The sequence below is a fragment of the Aedes aegypti genome, chromosome 3 (assembly GCF_002204515.2).
Source record: "Aedes aegypti strain LVP_AGWG chromosome 3, AaegL5.0 Primary Assembly, whole genome shotgun sequence".
In the NCBI taxonomy this organism is placed as follows: domain Eukaryota; kingdom Metazoa; phylum Arthropoda; class Insecta; order Diptera; family Culicidae; genus Aedes; species Aedes aegypti.
Window position 1 is genome coordinate 82,389,163 of NC_035109.1, and position 23,200 is coordinate 82,412,362.

The 23,200-nt window shown below is 38.5% G+C and overlaps 1 protein-coding gene across 12 annotated transcripts in view; it reads left to right on the top strand.

Moving 5' to 3' along the window:
* LOC5565987 overlaps positions 1-23,200 on the top strand; it is a 774,815-nt gene that overhangs the window by 402,375 nt on the left and 349,240 nt on the right. For 5 of the 12 annotated variants that reach the window (XM_021855745.1, XM_021855747.1, XM_021855748.1 and 2 more), the window contains exons 2-11: positions 6,297-6,605; positions 7,648-7,725; positions 8,604-8,709; positions 8,766-8,862; positions 8,925-9,334; positions 9,392-9,814; positions 9,899-10,035; positions 13,805-13,954; positions 14,034-14,222; positions 21,280-21,383. In XM_021855745.1, the coding sequence (XP_021711437.1) occupies positions 6,583-6,605; positions 7,648-7,725; positions 8,604-8,709; positions 8,766-8,862; positions 8,925-9,334; positions 9,392-9,814; positions 9,899-10,035; positions 13,805-13,954; positions 14,034-14,222; positions 21,280-21,383 (1,717 nt within the window). In that variant the 5' untranslated portion in view covers positions 6,297-6,582. Of the gene's footprint in view, positions 1-6,296; positions 6,606-7,512; positions 7,726-8,176; positions 8,191-8,603; positions 8,710-8,765; positions 8,863-8,924; positions 9,335-9,391; positions 9,815-9,898; positions 10,036-13,804; positions 13,955-14,033; positions 14,223-21,279; positions 21,384-23,200 lie in introns of all 12 variants that reach the window. The other 7 variants (XM_021855749.1, XM_021855750.1, XM_021855746.1 and 4 more) reach the window with 7 other exon arrangements.

A 23,200-nucleotide genomic window follows, 5' to 3' on the forward strand; every position in this document is an offset into this window, starting at 1 on the left:
GTGGCTTAAGTGTCCGGTACTGGGGGATCTCCCCCTACAGATTACATAAGAATAATAAGGGATATTATTATGTATGAGCATGTTTTATCAGTAGGAAATTGTATAGCTTATGTCAAAAAATGAAATTCTTCTTTCAATTGTTGGGTTACATGTATGCCAGCACTACATTAAAAACATTTCATTTTAGTCAAGTTTTTCGAAATTCACTCATGCCGAAATAGAATCAGCATCGGCTGGAGCTGTATGTTTCCATATTTTAAACACGGATTACAAAATCTCTAATTCTATATTTTTCAAAACTAGTCGATTGATGAGAAATTGATAATAATTTTTCATTGATGTTCTAATGCAATGATTTACGTTGCTCTCTTTGCATTATTACAAAAATAAACTGATTCACCTTTTGCAGAATGAGCTAGAAACATTGTTGATGTATGAGTTTTGGCGAAGTTATTAACCAGAGAAAGAATCGTTGAAGTCAAATAAGTTCTTAAAGTATTGAATTATGAAAGTTCTGAATTTCGAATATATTTTTTTGAATTATGAAACATTTATCATGGTATCAATTATTCTCAGAAAAAATAAATTTGTTTTCATATACCAAACATTTATTTTTGTTTACGGCATAGTTATGTTCCAAGCCAGTGCTGTAAACAGCCTTAACAGACTGTCCAAAACACAAATGAATCTAATGTTTCCGAATCCCCACAGAAACAGCTGTACTATCTGTTTGTTAAATGACATTTTGTTTTGATTGACGCCTTCACTAACACCATCATACGCTGTCAAAGTATTGCACCGAAACCGTTCTATTTTCCAGTGTCAATTGTTACACTCGCACGGTGTACCGTCGGGAATAATCGAAAACGACATAACACTTCTTCTCTAGCAGAAACCATGAAGGTTCCTACTATAAGTAATCCAAGATTTGAACTACTTAAGCATTCCATCAGGCTGGAGATTCTCAAATTGATATCTGAGATGCTCCAGATAATGTTATGAGTATCAGAACGACAACTCGTTTGAAATCATCCAATGGGTATGGTCCATCATGTGGCAAATACATCACAAAACGAAAGACGTATTTCCTATTGAGGTCACCAACAGAAATATCAATTGGGACAGCACATACATCTCTGGTTGTTAACTCAGAAATGAGTGTAGCAACGTCAGCGCTTTTTACGAGCACGCATGCACGAGGCATGTCACGCGAGTTTGCCCTTTCATGTTTCTGAAAGTAGCAAAAACTGGGTCCACAAGGTTACCTAGATAAAGAAGATTGGTATCTCTTAAAAGTCGCCAAAGGCGAAAAGCACAGAATACACTGTGTAAAACGCACAATGCGAAACCTTAAAGGTGAAAATTTAAACTAAATCACAACGTATTAATAATCCCAGCCTTATATAGCCTCAGGCTTGAGACTGAAGAAGGGCAGCCGATTATCTCGGAGAAACACAAGGTCACCTGCACCATTGCTCCGGGTAGCACAGGAAGGGCACAATACCGTAGAGGGCGCCCTGGTACTCCACAGGCTCCGTTTGCGGTTAGGTTATTTTTTTACCCAACTAACCATTCATACTTAGGTACGGTAAGCTTAAAGCCGCGTGAATTAGGGGTCACCTGTGAGGTGGACTTTTACCACCGGAACAAGCAGTCCGTAGTGTTAATTCTTAGCCAATTGAAACAATCGCTACCGACACTACACGGCTAATAAAGGCTGATCGGAAAAGGAACTTAACATTGATGATTAACTCCTGACGTGCCCAAACAGCCCCTTTCGACCGCTGGCTGATTCCTCCCCAAATCGTTCTTGGCCGTATCTTATCCAGCATTACTCAACTTTAATCCTTCGCAACTGCTATCAGATCGCCGTTGGAAACTTGATGTTTGCCAATCACCTTCAGCTTGTCGGGGTACATTTTAGTTGGTTTTACTGGACCCTTGTTCTACATCATTACTACTCGATAAGTGACCCCAGGGTCACCAACTTACACGAACAACTCTTTGGAGATATGGCGGTCCTGGTCAGCTGTAAGGTCACCTTACGCTCTTCTGAGTTGACTTCCAATCCACAGTGGTCCAAGAATCAGTTTTACGCGGAAAGATGCATTTTGCGCTTTAGAATGAAACATTAGACGAAAACGGTCTTCTACAAAGTTGTTTGTATTAGTAAGGCCCTTTGTTTGGTGTTATTGAAAATTAGGGTGGTCCACGTTTTCATATAAATTGTGTAACTAACTCTCTTATTTTTAGAAATTATATTATACATGCTTCAGCAAATTTGTAAACCATTCAATTTCAAGCAACTTTGCTTAAACAAGTTTTTTTGTATCTCTTAAATTGGCCGATTTAGAGCTTTTTCCTACGGAGACATAGGGTGGTCCGAGAAAAATTGGTTTTCTGGCTCAAGCGTTTTCAATTCTAATATCTCATCAAAGTAGTCTATGAAACACTTTCAGAGCTTTGAAAAATGCGTAATTTGGTGAGTGAAGAAACTCGCTATCTTCTTCCGTTCGGGAGTTATTGTTGCTTTTCCCTCAAACACATGCCTACTTTAATTGTGAATATCTCTGATCGGGGCAAACATAATAAATATCTTTTTACGGCATTCAAAAGACAAAACAAAATTGTATATTATATCAAAAGATTACACATGTGTTATTTTTGTAACTCTAATAAAATGCCTTGAAAAACAAATGTTTTTTATCACAAAAACTTTAATAACTTTTGAAATAAAATAGATATCAACAATCTTTTTGCATGAAAATTTGCGTTTTATTAAGTTCTAAAAGTCGTTCAAAGACTATTTTGACGAGAAATTTGAAATAAACAAGAAAGTGCACAAAAACTATTTTGGAGATTTTCATAGTATGTATTTCTTTATTATTTTGTATTTTGAGCATGAAAATGAAATTTTAGACGAAAATGATCTTCTACAAAAGTGTTTCTAAAAATGTAAGCTTTCATACTGTGTTATTTAAAACTAGGGTGGTCCAAAATATCACATAAATAATATAATCAACTTTTTTATTTGCAAAAATTCTGGTAAATAAAAAGTAGTAGAACTTAAAATTTTGATCAACTTTGCCAAAAAAAGTTTTTCTGTAGCTCAAAATTTCACCAATCTAGAGCATTTTTTGCTGATCATCGCAGGGTGGTCCAACAAAAATAAGTTTTTCATCTCTAGTTTTTTTTTAATATTAATTTCTCGTCAAAATGATATATGAACGACATTTAGAATTTAACAAAACGCAAATGATTATGCAAAAAGATTGTTGATATCTATTTTATTTCAAAAGCTATTAAAGTTTTTGTGATAAAACATATTTGTTTTCAAGGCATTTTATTAGAGTTACAAAAATCACACATCCGTAATTTGTTGATATAATATACAATTTTATTTTATCTTTTGAATACCGTCAAAAGATATTTATTATGTTTGCCCCAATCAGAGATATTTGCAATCAAAGTAGGCATGTTTTTGAGAGAAAAACAACAATATTTCCCAAACGGAAGAAGATGGCGAGTTTTTTCACTCACCAAATTACGCATTTTTCAAAGCTCTAAAAGTGTTTCATAGACTACTTTGATGAAAAATTAGAATTGAAAACGCTATAGCCAGAAAACCATTTTTTCTCGGACCACCCTATGTCACCGAAGGAAAAATGCTCTAAATCGGTCAATTTAAAAGATACAAAAAAACTTTTCTCGACAAAGTTGCTTGAAATTTAAAGGTCCACAACTTTGCTGAAGCATGTATAATATAATTTCTTCAAATAAGAAAGTTAGTTACACCATTTCTATGAAAACGTGGACCACCCTGATTTTCAATAACACCAAACAAATGGCCTTACTAATACAAACAACTTTGTAGAAGACCGTTTTCGTCTAATGTTTCATTCTAAAGCTCAAAATGCATCTTTCCGCGTAAAACTGCTTTCTGGACCATAGTGCAATCTAGCTTTCTGGACGCATCTGGCTCTGAGAGCGCTAAGTCTGTCTTTCCACCAGTACGGATGCCGCTTCCTAGGCTTCAATTGCTTCATACGCTATCGCTAACGCTATTGTTAATCCGTTTGTATTCATGTTTGTAAAGTCAATAGATCCTGCTCCGATTGCCTTGAAGAAAAAGATTCTGTCGAAGCCATTTGGGTTCTACAATCGTACTCCATCCCTCATCCGTAATACTATTAAATATTGATACGATTTTAGCATTTCTGAAACGCTTTCAAACAATCTGTTCTATGCACAATGGTCGGGCTCCATATAAAGGAGCGGCCAAAACTACCAAAAACTTTTTTGAGATTTTTATGTGTTTCATCATTTTAAAATATGTCTCATGTATTGTATTATTATGATCCTTAATTGAAATTGAACTAAAATTTAATTCTCTATGACTTTTATGACGGCAAATCAGCTGAAGTCAAAAAATTAAAAAATGTAGCAATAAAGTAGAGTACAAAGTTTATAATTGAGGAATGCAATATTTTCACAAAGTTAGGCACTAGCTGAAAGCTTTTAGTTCAACACTTTTATCGAGCATGAGGATGGAAAAAAATATTTGGTTGAGAATTTAATACTATTTAATGTAACAATTTACTAATTTTGATGATTTTGAATATGAAAAACAACTCTTGTCGCGTCATGTCGCCGCCATTTCGAATATTGTACATCAAAAAGCATCTTTAGATCTTACAAAAGACGTTTAAATTTTTTGCAGACATTTGCTGATTTGCAAGTTAGCGATATTTGAATAATTCACTATTTTACATATATTTTGACGATATTTTTCATACAAAGTTCATATAAGAAATATTTAACCTCTGTTCATACACATTTTGATCAAACTCGGTCAAATACAAACAAAATTTGTGCTCTCAGCTCAGTTTGACAACAATTTTAATAAAAAAAACTTTAAAAAGTAAGTTACGTAATTTGTGAATAACCCCTTCTGAAACAATAAAAACGCCAAATAACATATTCAGATTACATATTTCATCGATTAGGGCGATAAAACTAGTTTTGTCCAAACTTCATTTTTTTTCGACCATTGTGCTATGATCACAATTTTATGTAAATTTGAATAGGTGGTCACCTATCTTTGAAAGCCTAGTTATCATAGAACTTGAATATGGTCTCAAATCTCTTAGCGTAAATCATTTTCACAAACTGGGACCATAAAAACGCCTAGAGGTATGCAATGCCCTATAAATGTTACGTAATTAATTCAATTTTGTTCGATTCATACTCCATTATTAAAGTAACCCCAAAACAGAAAACCGTCATTCGATTATACGAAAAATTATATATCAATTCAAAATATATCTTATGGCAATCTATCAACTGCAATCGATAGTGTGGTAGAGTCTTGATTAACATTCGTTATCAACTACTTTATGTCTTCCCGATCAACATCCTTCCGAATGCCTAGCGATGCTTTCAGGCAGTCGTTCTCATACCTCGGACGAGGATAGTTCGTTTGCTCCGCAGTGCGCGTGGCTTTTAGATTCATTGAGCATTGTGGTCATTACCACAGATAGCTAGGAGCCAGTACTTGTTTTAAAAATATAAATTATAATTCTTTGAAAAAGCATGTATAATTTTTCAAGTTTTCTTCGAAACAACTATCAAAGTTACCCAGTTTTACGGTACATCAATATCAATTTTGAATTCATCTGATATTTCTGAACCATTACTAAAAGAAAAGTTTCATTTAGTTAGAATCACTCCGCGAAGCACGCCACTTTTTCTCCACTGCACTGCGCGCGTAAGACAATAGTCTTACGATCCTGACCGCTTTACCCGCCCCCGCAAGCGTCGCGGTCAAAGGATCACACACTACACAAAAGGTCGTTAGATCGAATATGTCTGTAAACAGAAAGGGTAATTATACCGAAACTATCATTGGGCCGAAACAGCATAAATTTCATGCAAATTACCGTTGACGTTAATCCTAATCACGCATCAAAGATCTCGAAAAGTTCTAGAAATGGTTTCTAAGTTCAAAATCCCAAAATTTGTTATAGGTTCACTGTCTTTTGAACTATCATTGTCCATCAGTAATACGATATGAACATAAAGTTTTAAAATTAAATACATCCTACCACACCACAAATCATTTGTTATACCTCTAAAGGCTGATACCCAACATAATCAATCAATCATAATCAATAATGTTCCCTTTAAACCAACATCCTTCATGTAACCTACCAACAAAATCCTATACATAAACACCCATAAACTTCTAAGTTTTTATCATTTTTTAAACAAAAATCATCATCCTCTCTCTCTTGCAGCAGCGCGAGGAACAATAGACCCGAAAGAAACAAATCATTTCGCTTTCAAGAAGCGTGCCAGAGCACTCACACACACAAACCGTAAATAAGAGAGCAAGCGTGAGATAGGAGCACAAAGAGAAGGAGAAGAACAAGTTTCAAGTGTGAGTGTGAGTGCGAGCGCGCCCTGGCTAAATTTCCTCCCCAGCACACACTCACACAGATCTAGCGTGCCCATTGGTGACCCGAAGACAGAGAGCGAATCCGCCGGGGTCCCCCTCCCCGTGTGTAGAAGAGAACATGAAACATGGCAAAACTTCGTCATTACAGGTGTTGTTGCGTTGTTTGTTTGTTGGTTTGCGGTTTTTTTGTTTTGAAGTTTTGGGTTTTTTGGATCTGTATTGTTTTTTTTCGGAGTTTTGTCGAGAATGCATTGTTTTATTCTTATTTGGTTATGTTTGTTTCAGAGTAATATGTATGGTAAGGTGAGATATTTTTTGAGGATTGACAATTTTGAATTGAGCAGATGAAAGGTTCACTCTTTATTATTTAAGATGCAAGTTAGCTGATTGATTGCTTTAAGGTACATTTCTATGAAGTTAAGTTATTCTTTTTAGCCTGGCTGAATGCATATTTTTTTAAGCTTATTTTAAAGTTTTTTTTTTTGACCAAACTGGTTTTGCTGAAAGGCTTCGCTGTTGAATGTTTATCACTTCCCAAAGCTATATGAGAAATGTTCTGGAACACACGGTAGTCTCCTTTCTTTGAAATTTGAAAGGAAACCTTGATTCCCCTATTGGAGTGTGAAATCTCCTGTCTAAATCCAAAAAAAAATCGGAAATACTGTCCACGGTTGGTGGGAACCTTTGCTTTCTCATGAACTGTAATACCTCGGTGGTCTTTAGCATCCTTTGATACAATAACCATTTCTTAGAAATGATATCCTTATTTAAAAATCTCTTACATGGATTGACATATATCACAATGTGCTATTGTAAAGTTTTTAACCATCATCAGTGAAGCCACATCCAGTAAAACACATATATTAATTTATTAAAATTAAATGCATTCGAAAACTTTAGTTCTTTGACGTGAATGGTTCCACAGACGAACGTTACTGATTGAATTTCTCTTTTCAATTGCTTTCTCTCTTCTCACGTTTCTATTTCGATGCACTACTGCTCTTCACACCACTTTCCGCTATCCGATTGCTCTGACGTGTGTGCATTATGATAAGCGAAACAAAAATTAAAAACCGACCAAATTGATCAACACGTCGTCGACTTCTGCTACTGTATATCACTACAACTACTGTTTCTTCTATCACCACTGTTACTACTACTGCTACTGCTACCACTACTTCTGCTCACAGCCTCGATTCTTCTCGCAAGCGTAAAGTTCACTTACTGCTACATCACAGACACAGTTTGGCCAGTACCAGCTACACCAAGTAAATACACATCTGAATTGTTCAAACGATTGCCCCAATCATATACGATCAAGAACCCTAGAGTTTGTTCCACAGTAACGATTAGCTCCAATCGCCATCTGCACGCTTGTTTGGTGACGTAATTTGCTAGATGAACCCCGAAGAATTCAGCATCTGACACAAGCAAACACACGTCACTGTAAATAGAACAGGAAATACATATAGACAAGCTCCACCACACTCTGACACTCTCCAGCTACACAATTGCAGAAGTAATGTTGCCTCAAAAAGTTCTGGATTGATCTGTTTCTGGGTTGCTCGTGATGTCACAAGTATCTTAAGTTGTAACATATTCTTCGTTCATTCCGCAAAAGAAAAACGAGATTGCGATAGTAAAACGTGTATTTTTGGTTCACTTGCACTGCCTTTCCTAACTCACTCACCACCATCACCCACGAATTATCCAATCAAGATCAACCTTCAAAGGTAAATGAACCCGACGATGTAGCTAGCACTAGTTCCTTCCCGTAAGACTACCGTTGATGCATGCACACAAGACCCTGTTTCCAGTTTCCTGCGCTTGCTTTACTTCACACACCGACACAACACACGATCTATTGTTTGCCGTTAAGCCAAATGCATCTAGCTTCCACTTCACCTATCACACTCATCCACTTGCATTCATTCCGTACACACACCGCTTCCGAGCTTCTCTGGCTGCCCTGGTTATTCTTCGTATGTTATATTTCGCCAACACACTAACACATTGCTCCGCTTCCAACATCGATTCTTTGCTTTGCATGTTCTAATCGGGACTAATCGGGTTGTCGTTTTTCTCTTCTCTTCTCTTTCGCGCCCTGTGTTGGGTGTTCCCCGTTGTGTCCGTTTGCTCGGAGCAGGACCATGACGGCGATATGCTTCGTCTGCAATCTGCCTATCATGTCTCACCAGGTGGGACTGGTCTGGCAGGGCGGCAATGGCTGGGACGATCTCGTACGAGAACAGGTTCGTATGCGGAATGCCTTCCGAGAGTTTTGGGACTTAACATTTTCTTTCATCAGGTCGAAGAGTCCACCGTACGGCAACGACTTGGTGGACGAAGGGATTCAGCTGCGCAGATCAGTGGTGCAACACCTCCTAGTACCTCACCGCCGCCTGGTAAGGTCGCCAGTACATCTTTCTTTCAGCGATTCCTAATCATCCATTGTTTCTTCCCCAAGGTGCCCAACGTCGCCGTCGCAGTTCGCTCGCCCAGCTAACGGACATACTGCGCGAATGGAGCGGTGGTGGTTCGAAGCGACAGAAAGCTCCGCTCAATCGGCGCGAAACGTTAGCTGACCTGGCGCGAAGTCTGCCCTGGAGCAAAGCCAATACCGTAGATAGTTACAACAACAACAGCAGCAACAATACCTCGGGTCATGCACCGCCGCTGCGCAAACGGCGCGAATCCAGTGCCGATTCCGGCGTCAAGAGCATGTCCTGCCGCAAGGACTCGTACGTTGCGGACTTTCGTGACTTCCGCGAGCGAGAACGTGAGCTGGATCGCGAGCGGGAACGCGAACGAGAACGCGAAAGAGCTCGGGAACGCGAACGCGAAGAGTACATCTACAATGCGGACAGTTATCGGAATGTAAGTTTCCCATGAACAACATCTACGACGCAACCCTAACCGTATTTCCAATTCTAGGGCTCCCGTCGCAATTCGAACGACTCCAGCCGCGATCGGTCATCGCGCCGGGACTCCACCATCGGAGGAACGGCAACGCCACCACCGCCCAAAGTAGTCAGCACCCAACGGAAGCAGCAGAATCGGAAGGATTCCCTCACCGTAACGGAAATGCCCAACTTCCGCCAGGAGCAGCGCCCGTCAACTAGCTCCACAGCGTCCGATTCAGCACCCCTCTATATGCCCGTTGGCCAGGTGGATTCCGCCTGCCAGTCCATCCAGCCCCCGACCATAATCACCAGCTCGGTAACGCCCCCAGCCACCAGTCCCACCGCGCAAAAGGGTCGTCGCGACTCGACGACCCAGTGCGGGACCAAAATGTCCCGCCGCGATTCCCGTGTAAGTCCTGAACGTGCCCAGCGGCTTTTGAAGCTGCAAAGACAAGTAAATGTCCCCCAACCTTGCTAGTAGTTACCCGACCAGCCCCTCCCAATGACCAGAATCCGGTGCTTAATTTTTCTCTTGCAGGCCACTGCCTACGACGAGAGCTGTCTGCCGCCGGGCGGTTGGAGCCGACGCAGCTCGCAGCCAGCGCTCAGTCCGGACGGGGAGGGTCCCGAGCGGCAAGCCAGACGGGACAGCCTCAGTCCGGACAGTGCTTCCAGGTAAATTCGAGCTTTTCGGTGTGAATGACAGGTTTTGAGGTTGTATTAAAATTGCGTAACAGGATTTTTTTAAGGGCTGTATATGAGAATATCATGAAAAGCCATTTGTACATGTCTCGCTTGTAAACGGATTGAAATAAATCTTCATGACGGTGCACAATTAGTGTTGCCAAAACAAAAAGATATTTCAAATGTGTAAAATCCTGTTGAAGTGGGTGTTAAATTCAATCTAAAGTTATTATTTGCTATATTTTGTTACTGGCATCACTGCAAAAAAAAACGTCATCCCCAATGCGGTACAAGGATACAAATTACTACTCGGCATTTAGGATCCGCCACAAGGACGCAAATTCAAATGTTTGAAATAATGTGAATTATCTGGAGAATTCCTTCAAAACTGTTGGTAGAATGATTTTTTTCCAGTTTTTTTTTATAAAGAAATGCCAATGTATAATTAACCCTTCTACCGGCAGCTTCATTTTTTAATGCTAAAAAAGTATTCAAATCGCGATAACTTGCACCATTTTTTCACAAGACCTTAAAAAACTTTTCTAGTTTACGAATCCGTGTCGATATTAATCATTGATGTTCTAGTTTTGGAGATATTCCGATGTTCCTTGGGGACCGACATTCTTCATAGAAAATGTCTTTGGCGGTCATTTTGTTTTTGATCAATCAATCAAAAAAATAAAAATAAAATGTGTATATTATGCCTATTAATAAGGAGCTACTCTGAAAAAAACATACAAATCGGTTCAGTATTCTTGGAGAAATCTGAATATTACGATATGAGTTTTTTGGGTTTTGATCTTTATTTGTCCTGTGTGGTACCAGAAACATAAATGCTCATTACTCAAATACGGCTGTACCAAATTCCTTAATTTTCACAACATACTTGCACTAATGTATCATTCCGAGGAGTGAATATCCGAATATGATAACAATTCTGTAACCTGAGATATTTACGTGGGTTTTGGCTATGCATCGGTCCTCCAAGGAATTTTGAAATTTCTTCGGATCCAGATGACCAATGATCAGTATCGACACATATTCTAAAACTAGAAAAATTTTGTGAAAGCTTGGGAAAAAATGGTGCAAAAATATCGAGAAACAAAAAAGTTATCGCGATTTGAATATTAGTTAGCGGAAAAAAATGAAGCTACCGGTAGAGGGGTTAATAAATAATACTTTGAGAAAACTTCGGTGGATTTTCTCATAAAATCGTTGAATAATAATGCTTAAAGGTGTTTTTAGTGGACTTCTTGGTAGAATTATTGTAAAAATCTTGTAATTATTCCACTGAATTTGATAAGAAATTTGAAAAACAATCCAGATTATCTGGAGAATTTCTTGAAAAAACTTCGATGAATTCAAGAACTGTGCATTGAGGAACGCCTGAAAGATTTTTGCCAGGTTCACTAAAGTTTTCTTTTTGACTCAAGCATCACAGAAAAAAAACTCGAGTTCTGGAAAAAAAAGAATCTTTGAAAAAAGTTTTGGTGCAATTGCTAAAAAACTATTCAATCATTTTTAAGGAAGCTCTAGGATCTGTTTCAGGATTTTTTTCAGGAACAATTTTTGAGGATATATATTGAGGGATTTTTCAAGTGATTTGTCCTGGTATTCCTTCAGAGATTCTTCTAGAAAATCTTTCACAGACTTCTTCATGGATTCCTCTAGCAAAATCTCTACAAAGATTCTTGCAGAGATATGTTCAAGGCATTCTTCAGGAAATATTCTAGAACAATCTTTTCAAGGATAACTCAGGATATTTCTCTAGTAATTTCACCTGAATTTCCTCCGAGGATTCATCCACAGACAAAGATATCCCCAAGTTGTCCTCTCGAGATTTGTCCAAGAATTATTTCATTTTTTTGGGATTCTTCAATGACTCGCTCAATTCCTTCACGAATTCCTCCAGGGAATTTATCAGGAATTTGTCTAGGTGTTCTACTACTCACAAATTCTTTAAGGGATTCTACAATAATTTCATCAAAATTTTGGAATTTTTCCAGATATTCTCCCATAAATCCCTGCATAAATTCATCTGAAATTATCCTAACAATTCATCTAGGGATTATATAAGTAAAATGTCTACAAAAATACATCCAACCTCTACATTATGTAACAATGTTACAAGAGAGTAGAATAGGAATAAAATTTAAACTTTGAAATGCGTTGGATTTACTTCTTCTCGGGATACCATAAAGCTGAGAGCAAAAAATTAAACATGTATAGAGACGATATTTGAATTCGAGCACTTTAAGCCGATCGCAACGCCATGGGTGGCGAGAATTTGAATCACCCATTTTTAAGGATCGCACAGCAGACCACATCGCTCCAATCCTAAAAATAGGCAGTATAGCCAATGGATTAGAGAAAAAAATATTTGCTATTTTTAGATGTATGTTATTTTTAGATTACACTGCGTAACAAAAATGACATTTTTGCGTGTCTCAAGTATCAAAATATGTGTCTCGAGTAGATTTGAGGTTGCTGAATCTGATGCCATTTTCAGAAATGTTCCAGCACGTCACAATTTTTAGCTACAGGTCGCCAAAGTTGTATAAAACATTGATTTTATTGATGTTTATATGAAATTTAAAGTATAATTTATCGAAAATTTTTGTGATCAAATCCACTGAGCATGCTGTTTGGCACTTAAAATTTCATTTTGGAATAAATTTGGTTGGAATTGCGCGATTAAATTTAAATTAAACCGATTTTTTCGACATGTTTTCTGTCTCCATATAAAATTCTTCGTTTCTCTTATATGGGAAAATACAATACTTTTTAAAACCATCAAAACGTAATTTTTCCGCATCGAAAGTATTATAAAGTTTGCCGATAAGTATTGTTATAAAGATAAAGTTTGAATTTTATGGCAAATTAAGCAAATAAATTGCCATACAAGCTGGCAAACTTGCATGCAAGTTGCCTAAAATAGTCATTTTTTGCATTTTCAAAAGCTAATATCTCAAAAACTAGACGTGCTATGATATTTCTGGAAACGGCAATGGATCCAACAACCCTTAATTGAGTGAATAGCGGTATTTTGGTGCTTGAGACAAAAACGTGTTCCGCAGTGTTATATATGTGTCCTTGGAACCCCGTAAGTTCGTGAAGGCCATCTTGTTGTGATTTGTAAACACATGGTTATACAAATTTGGTGTCTGAAAAGGAAAACCATCCAATCAACATTATTTACTACTTTGCTAAACGAAGCTTTTTACAAATTTCGTAAAAATGAAATATGTATTGCACTAAGTAGCTGGACCTCTATTTTTCATACCACAAGAAAGTTTACCCAAAAAATTTTTAGAAGACATCACTCTTCTGAAATCACGTTAAGACATCGAAAACTTAAAAAAGCACATCAACCACTAGTTAAGAGCTCTATATCTTAACTAGTGGTTGATGTGTCGCAGAAACCGACAAGATTAACGCTCAATTTTTAAATTCCGTGTGATATTTTACCGAATATTCTCGCAAGAGCCCACAGTAATGCATGAATATTTATTTAAAATATTTTGGTCGCTCGACTGAAATATATTGCTACAATATTCTCGATCAATATGATATTTTTTTCTCGACCAAACATCCATATACCAAAGTTTTAAAGAGTATTGAGCAATCAAAGATTCAGATCATATCATTCGACATGCTCAAATATTGTCCAGGTTGTAAAAAATGTTAACACTCCACCACATGCTTCAATTTCAATTACAACTTCACTCACGCTACACAGCAACAATTTATTGCATTGCAGAGGCCGTCGTGATTCTCACTCCCATCTCTCGCCGGACCGAAGCCACGAACGCGAGGGAAGTCCCCGACGGGGACGCCGCCTGCGAAGACAATCATCATCAGCTGCACGACAACCCCGCTCTCCGGATTCGAGCAGTTGCTGCTCATCTCGGTAAGCTCCGGCACAACATCCATCCCCTTCATTCATCTTTTTCACGCTCTCCATCACACTTTCCTCCACTCTGTTTTAGGGATGCGAGTCCGTGCGCACGCCCACCCCCGCTGCCGGTGGAGAACGTCGTGCGGCCCTCGATCCGGCGCCAGTCGACGACGGAGGAAATTCTGATCGCGCGGGGCTTTCGCCGCCAAAGCACCACCGAGGAGATGATTCGCTGTCGGAACTTTCGCCGCCAAAGCTCCCAGAGTGACGACACCTGCCGGTAAGTGCGAAAAAGCTTCTTTTGGAGGAAATGGAGGAAATATATATCATAGGATAATTATTATGAGCTTTTATCATAGGTAGAAAATTCAACACCGCTCGGATTCAGTTTTGCTTATTATTTCACAACATCGCAACTTACACTGTAGATAATTTAGTTGGAGCGCTGCAGAGCTAGTGAGACGTTACAACTTTGCAGAACACTAAAACAAAAGAATTTGCAATTTTTTTGCATTAAAAACTTAAAAAAAATAACGTTGTGCTACCTTTATCATGCATTTGGGTCAAAAACGGTCAATGCTCCTAAAATTATATTTTTGAAACGATTACTATGCTTTTAGCTTTATATGAGAGATTTAAGAATCCTTGTGACTGGCTCTACGAATATTTTGAGAAGTTCCTACATGAGATTCCTTTATGCTCTCTTTCAGGCTCTTCTAGAAAATCCATCGTGCATTATTCCACCATTTCGTCCTCCTTTAGGAATTTCATACCCAAGAAGATGCACTTATTACAAGTAATCTACTAGAATTTAGATTTCTTAGGTTGTCTGCTGCCCTACAGGAATACCGATAACAAAACATAATGAGAATCCTTCAATATTTCAAGATGGCTCCATAAATTCCTGTTTTTATCGTCTAAGATATCTTGTCAGGAATTTTTTCATGGTTTTTGCTAGCACTTACTCTTAGAATTCATCAAGGGAATCTTCTAAGTAATATTTCATGTTTTCGTCATGGTATCATTCTAATGATGTTCTCCACAGATTCTTTCAATCATTCTTCCATGTTTTATTCCAACATTACTCCCGAGATTCGTCTTGAAATTCCATTAAAAGGATCTCTAGGCATATTTCAAAGAATTCTTCAAACAATCGCACCATCAATCACTAAAGTAAATTTTACAAGAAAACCTGCATAAATTCTTTATGTACTCGTCCAGTCTTTGTAGGAAAACGTTTGGGCATTCCTTCCATAACTTTCGTTAGAATTCTTGAGAAAGACGAAATCCTGGAATAATTCCTGAAAAAATCCTACAGAAGAGCTAGGGGGAGACTCTGGAGGCTTTGAGAGAATGGCTGGTAGAATCATATGAATAATTTGTGTTAGAGTAATTTCTGGAGGGATTGTTGGTAGACGCCCGAAGAAATTCTTGAGGAAATCCTAGGCAAAATTTCTGAAGGAATCTCTGAAAAAAAAACCTGAAAGATTCACAACAGAAATAATTTTCAAAACCCCTGAATGAATTTCTGGAAGATTTTCTAAAAATATATCTGAAGCATTAACCGGAGAAACTACTTGAGAAATCCTCGGATGAATCAATGAAGAATCTCTTGAAGGAATATCAGGAGTAACTAGTGGAAGAATTCCTAGCAGAAGACATAGATTAATTCCTAGAGGATCTTTGGAGGAACCCCGAACGAATTTTTTGAGGTATTCTTGGAGAAATCTCTGGAGGGAAACTTTAACGTAACGTAAACGTAAGAAAAACAACCTCCGAACTTCACAGAAGAAATTTATGGTAGGAGCCCATGAGAAATCGCTTGAAATACAACTGGAGGAGTTTATGGGGAAGTCCCAGAAGCAAGTCCTGGAACACCCGGCGGATTTTTTGGAGAAGTTTTAGAAGAATCCTGAAAAAATCCAAGGAGAAAACCAAAGATAATATTACCAGTAGTACCCCTAGAGAAACAGGGGAAAAAGGAATTCTAAAGTAATGTTTGCAAAAATCTCATAATAAATGACTGGAAGCATCACTGTAAGAATAAGGAATAGAAGAACAAGACCCAATACGCACTGATGGGGTAGAATGGCTCGACTCATTCTAAATGGCATTCTACCCCATCCATTCGGTCTTTTTTAACCACCCTCATTTTTGAACCAACTTTTCGAAACGATTTGAAACCATAAAAAAGCTCAAAATTGGGAAATGTTCCCATAGTGATGGCTAGCAAATATTGCAAAGCTAATATTAAGACTTATGATGGGTGGAAGGGACGAATGACCTTCGGGTTAAAGTCCCTCTCAAACAACAACAACAACAACAACTTATGATGGCCTTAAACTGTGAATCTTATTTCGAGAAAACAACGCAAATCCTTAATGTGGCATTTTGGACCATTTAACCCTACCTGGAGCAGATTCTGGAGAAATTATTAGAGGAATCTCTTGAAAAGTTTCTAAACGATTCTCGGGAGAAAATTCTGGAAGAATCCCAGGAATACTGCCTGAAGACATCTTTTGAAGAATGCATGCAAGTATCCCGGGAGAAATTTCAGGAGGGATTCTTGGAAGTATTACTGGAGAATTTTTTTTTTTCAGAATATCGGGACAAATTCCTAATGGTAATCCTTGAACCATCCTTGACGGAAATCTAGGAAAAGTTTTAAGTAGAATTATCAAATAAATTCGTAGAAAAATACCCTTCAACAAAATCCCTGCTGGAATCCCAGATGCAATTGCTAAAAAAAAATCTTGTAATAACTTTTGGAAGAATCTCTATTGAAATACTTGGAAAGATGGAATTTCTGGAGTAATCCTTGATGGAATTCCTGGAGAAATCCCTGTTGGAATATCTGTAGTAATCGATGATTTAATTTCTGGAGGAATTGCTGATGGAATTCCTGTAAGTGTCCCTGATGAAACTCATAGAGAGAACTCTGATGGAATTACTGAAGGAATCTCTGATGTAGTTCCTGGAGGAATCCGTTACAGAATTCCTGGAAGAATCCCTGATGGAGATCATGAAGGAATCTTTGATAGAACTTCTGGAGGCATTCTTGATGGAATCGCTAGAGAAATTCGTGATAGAATGCCTGGAGGAATCCCTGATGGAATTCCTGGAAGAAATCCTGATGGAATTCTTAGAGAACTCCCCGATGGAATTAATAGAGGAATCTCTGATGTAATTCCTGGAAAGATCCGTAATGGAATTCCTGGAGAAACTCCTGGAGGAATCCCTGATAGAACTCCAAGATAAATTCCTGATCCGTGATACAATTCCTGGAGGAATCTTCTGAATCTTCTTCTGAAACTTCTGGAGGAATCCTTGATGGAATTCATGGAAGAATCTCTGATGGAGCTCCTGGAGGAATCCGTTACAGAATTCCTGGTAGAATCCCTGATTGAGATCATGAAGGAATCTCTGATAGAACTTCTGGAGGTATTCTTGGTGGAATCGCTAGAAGAATTCGTCATAGAATGCCTGGAGGAATTCCTGATGAAATTCCTGGAAGAAATCCTGATGGAATTCTTAGATAAATCCCCGATGGAATTAATAGCGGAATCTCTGATGTAATTCCTGGATAGATCCGTAATGGAATTTCAGGAGAAACTCTTGGAGGAATCCCTGATGGTATTCCTGAAGGAATCTCTGATAGAACTTCAAGATAAATTCCTGATCCGTGATACAATTCCTGGAGGAATATCTGGTGAAACAGGAGGAATCCCTGATGGAATTCATGGAGGAATCTCTGATGGAGCTCCTGGAGGAATTCCAGATGGAATACCAGTAGGAATCCATAAAATAATTCATGGAGTAATCCCTGATGGAATTCCTAGAAGAATCCCAGACGAAATCCTGGAGGAATCCCCGATGGAATTTCTAGAGGAATCTCTAGAGGAATTCCTGGAGAAATTCCTGAAGAAATTCCTGATGGAATTCCTAGTGGAATTTGTGAAAGAACCCCTAATGAAATAACTAGATGAATCTCTGATGTAATCACTGGAGAAAACCCTGATGTAAATCCTTGGGGAATCTCTTCCAGAATCTCAGGAGAAATCCGGGATGGAATATGGTGGGATTTTTGGAGGAATCCGTAATAGAATGCCTGCAGGAAACGCTGATAGTATTCCTAGCAGAATCCCAGACGAAATTCCTGGAAGAATCTCTGATAAATTCTTGGAGAAGTCTCTGATGGAATTGCAATAGAAATCTCTGATGGAATTCCTGGAGGAATCCGTGATGGAACTATTAGAGAAATCTCTAATGGAATTCCTGGAGAAATCCGTTATTGAATTCCTTGAGTAATATCTAACGGAGCTCCTGGAAGAATCCCCTATTGAATTCCTAGAAGAAACTGAGGCAAAATTACTGGAGGAATCCCTGATGAAATTACTGGAGGAATCTCAAATCAAATTCCTGGATAAATGCCTGATGGAGTTCCTGGAGCCATCTCCAGTGGAACTCCTGAAAGAATCCCTGATGGAATTCCTGAAAAAGCCCTAAGGGAATTCTTAAAGAAATCCTCGTAGGAATTTCTAGAGGAATCTCTCATGTAGTTCCAGGAGAAAACCCTGGTGGAATTTCTTTAGCTTTTCCTGATTAAAATTATGAAGGAATCTTGTATACAATTCCAGAAAAAATCTCTTATCCTTGATGGAATTCCTTAAGGAATCTCTGATGGAGCTCTTGCAAGTATCCCTGATGAAGTTCATAGAAAACTCTCTAATGGAATTCTTGGATAAATCCATGAAGGAATTTCTGGAGAAACCTCTGATGCAATTCCTGTAGAAATCTCTGATGGAGCTCCTGGAAGAATCTCAGATGAAATGCCTTGAGGAATATTTGATAGAATTCCATGAGCAATCCTTGATAGAATTCCTGGAGCAATCCCTGATGGAACTCCTGGAGGAATCCGTGATAGAATTCCTGGAGAAATCCCTGATAGAATTCCTGGAGGAATATATGATGCAGCTCCTGGAGAAATTCCTGGAGAAATACGTGATAGCATGCCTAGAGAACACCCTAATAGAATTCTTGAAAGAATCCCAGATGAAATTATTGGGGGAATCCCTGATAAAACTCTTGGAAGAATCTCTGATGGAATTCCAGGAGAAATGTTCGATGGAATTGCTGGAGGAATCTGAGATCGAATTACTGGAGGATTCCCTGATGGAACTATCGGAGGAATCTCTAATGGAATTCCTGGAGAAAATCGTAATGAAATTCCTGGAGAAATCTCTGATGGAGCTCTCAGAGGAATCCCAGATGAAATCGCTGGAGGAATTCGTTACAGAACTCCTCGAGGAATCCCTGATGGAATTTATGGAGTAATCCGTGATAGAATATCTGGAGAATTCCTGGAAGAAACCCAGATGGAATTCCTGAACGAATGTCTGATGGAATTTCTCAAGAAATCTCTGATGGAATTCCTGGAGAAATCCGTGATGGAATTACTGGAGCAATCCCTGATGGGACTTCTGGAGGAATCTCTGATAGAATTTCTGAAGGAATCCCTGATGTAACTATTAAAGGAATCTCTAATGGAATTCCTAGAAGAATCCCAGATGAAATTCTTGGAGGAATCCCCTAGAGGAATCTCTGATGGAATTCTAGGAGAAATGTCTAATGGAATTTATGGAGGAATCCATGATGGAATTCTCTGATGGGACTCCTGGAAGAATCTCTGATCGAATTTCTGGAGGAATCCTTGATGGATGCCTAGAGGAATCCCTGATGGAACTTTTAGAGGAATCTCTAATGAAATTCCCGTAGAAATCCGTAATGGAACTCCTGGGGGATACTCTGATGGAACTCCTGGAGGAATCACAGACTGAATTCCTGTAGGAATCCGTGATAGAATGCCTGGAGGAATTCCTGATGGAATTCTTAGTAGAATCCTAGATGAAATTCCTTGACGAATCTGTGATGTGATTTCTGGAGAAATCTTCGATGGAAATACTGCAGCAATCTCTGATAGAATTCCAGAAATAACCTCTGAAGGAACTTCTTGAAAAATCTCTGATAGAACTCCTGGAACATGATGGAATTCCTGGAGGTATCCCTTATGGAGTTCCTGAGGATATCCCTTATGAAATCTTGGAGATATCCATGATGGAGTTTCTGGAAAAATCGCTAATGAAATTCCCGGAGGAATCTCTGATGGAAGTTTTGGAGGAATCCCTGAGAATTCGAGAAAGTACTGTGCTGGAATTCCGAAATGAAACCCTGGCGAAAATGTTAGAGATATCTCTGGCAAATTCCCTGCAGAAATATATTTCGGAATACCTAAGGAAAACCCTAATAGAATACTGAAGGATTCCCAAATTTAGATTTTATGATTAATTTTGGAGGAATCCATTATGAAATTCTTGTGGAATACTTCAGAAAATCCACGTTGAAATTTCTGGAACAGTCTCTGATGGGATATCTTTGCTTGAGGGAATTCCTGACGAAATATCTGGTAGAATTTCTGAAGGAATCTCTAACTGATTTCTTGGAGGAATCCCTAGTGGATTTTCTTGGAGGAATCCCTAGTGGAATTTCTGGAGAAATTAAATATCTACGGAGGAGCAATTTTTCATAATATGTAAACATTACGCATATGATCTATGCCAATATATCTTAGTAAAATTAATGTAGAACTCAAATCAACAATTTTCGAAAACTTATTCAAACAGTCTCAAGTTATAAAAGTAAACAAACTTACTATATCGATCCTACGTGTTTTGCAGACGAAATTCTATTCGTTCCGCTCCAACCAACACGATTTATCTTAATTTTTGACTTAAGGTGAAACATCTCAAAATCCAAAGATGGCCGGCATAATGGCCGACTTCTCCCCCTACTCACGTTTTCAAAGGCACAAAACAGGAGAAATAGTTGGCTAACGTTCCTGATCTTCTTATTTTAAGCTTTCTGCTAATGCACAAAGCCAAAATATAAAGTGCACTGTTGTGGGATGCTTTCTTCACGAGATTTGTGCCTTTGAAGTTTTAGTGCAATCTTAGAAGTTGATTCCAAATTGTTTCACCTTAACCACGAATCAAAACAAAACACTACTTGAGTCAATTTTACACTAGTACAAAAACGTCGTAAGTAACTGAACAAAACGGCTTATCATTTTGTCATATATTTTTGCGGGAAATAATAGAAACTATCTAGTTTTTGGACGTGAGCTAATTGTATGTAAAAATTAAGCAAAATGTACACGGGGAAAAAAGTTGTAGAAGACAGATTGTAATTCTTCTTAATTATTTTTCTCAAAACCGTTTGAAAGTCACTTACGTCGATTTGAAAAAAGTAATCGAGAATTGCTCTTTTCTCCTATTTTCCAGCTACCGCGGCCGCCGGGATTCGTGCGCCCAGATCATCGACGGCACCGTCAGTACCATGACAGTGGAAACCACTAGTACGTTTTTTGATTCTAGTACTCAAACAGGTATGATTAGTGCTATAAGCTTTCATTAACAAAACTGCATACATACGGCAAATCAATCCACACCCGATGTTAAAATTTTCTAAACTCGCAATTCGTGCCAACAAAATATACGTGTGTGTGTCGTTCTGTGCATGCCTCCCTCCCGTAACCGTTCCCTCATTCCTAACCAGAATTCCTTGACTTATCCCTCATCAATCCGACGACGGTGTGTCTCGTCTCGATCCTATTGTTTCAAACCACTCCACATCGGGGTGAATGACGGATTGCTGGCGGAAAATCCATCTTTTTCAGTAATCGCCTTCGATTTGATGACAAAGGAACACTTTGCTGACGTCGGCTTCCTCGGCTGACGAATTAGGTAGGGGAAGGTGGTGCAAAATGCCAACCTAAGTTTTAATGCATTTTGCACGGGAAATACAATGCTTTACGATAATCTTGTAGCGTATCACAATGTTTAATAATAATCTCCATTGTCCAATCAAATGTTTTCAAGAAAAAAACACGTTATATAATGAAAAATATTGATGTTTATGAAGCATTCAACACAGTATTACATAATTAAAAATACCGAATGAAAATGGGGTAGAATGCACTGTCAGTTTATCACCGTGTTATAAGGGCGCTCTGATGTTTCAATTATCAACTTGCAAATTAATTAAGTTTTGGGTTATTTTTTCGATACTATAATGAAATCGATGGCCACAAAGCAAAGCCATGCTGAAGGTGTCTGGATACGATTTCCTGTCGGTCCAAGATCTTTTGCAATGCAAAAATGGCAACTATGACAAAGAAAGCTCTCAGTCAATAGTGCATTTTGATCCACTTCACCCTGAAAATAGCGTCTTTCCATTCAACCGTCAGCGCGCGCTGTAATCGAAATTGACGCAAAAGATTCTAGGAATGGAAACGGAGAACGGAACGGCAACTGCCTGTCAGTGGCGAGTTCCGAGAATCAATCCGATAGACGACGTCCTCGTCGACAACTAACTCATCTAATCAACTAACCGCCGACTGTTGTGCGTGGTCGTCGTCTTCCATCGCCACCATTCGAGGCACAAGATGGGAAATTTCGGGTGTTTGATGTGGTGGCACGAGAGAGGGGGTGGTCAGGGGGGATACACACTCCCTTCCTTTCTCCATCGAAGTGTAACGGATTTTTGCTGTGACTGGTTCGGATCAAAGCCCGCCCAAAAATAGGATGAACCTAATTGAGACGTCCTGTGTTCGAGGTCGAGTTTGCTTCAGGACAACAGCCAATATCGGAGCATTGATGAAAAAGGAGCGTTATTGGTTTAGGAAGAATGGATTTGGTTGAAAGTTGAATTTTTCTTGACCAGTGGTTTTGTGCTTGTTTTGGTTCTTTTGGCCGCAGGCTGAGAAATCACTTTACAGCAGTCGATGCTAAATATTGAAAATACCCATTTAATGTGAGACCAGCTTATTGAACTATACCGTTCTACCAATTTTCTGAGGAAATTGTTAATTGTTACTTTTAAAGCACTTACTCAATGAACTTTTCAACTTTTCTTTAATTCCTTTATTAGCACCATTTAAAACATTACATACATTTCTTATATCTTGGTTTACTGTGTTTGGGAATCTATGACAAAAGGTCGAAAGACAAAAGGTCGAAAGGACAAAAGGTCGAAGAACGAAAGGTCGAAGAACAAAAAATAGGGACAAAAGGTCGAAAAAAAATGTTCAAAGAATGAAAAATTTCCCACCTTGCAAATTATATCGACCTTTTGTCCTTTCGACTTTTTGTCTTTCGACCTTTTGTCCATAAACCACATTTACAATAGCTGCTGAAGAGCAAT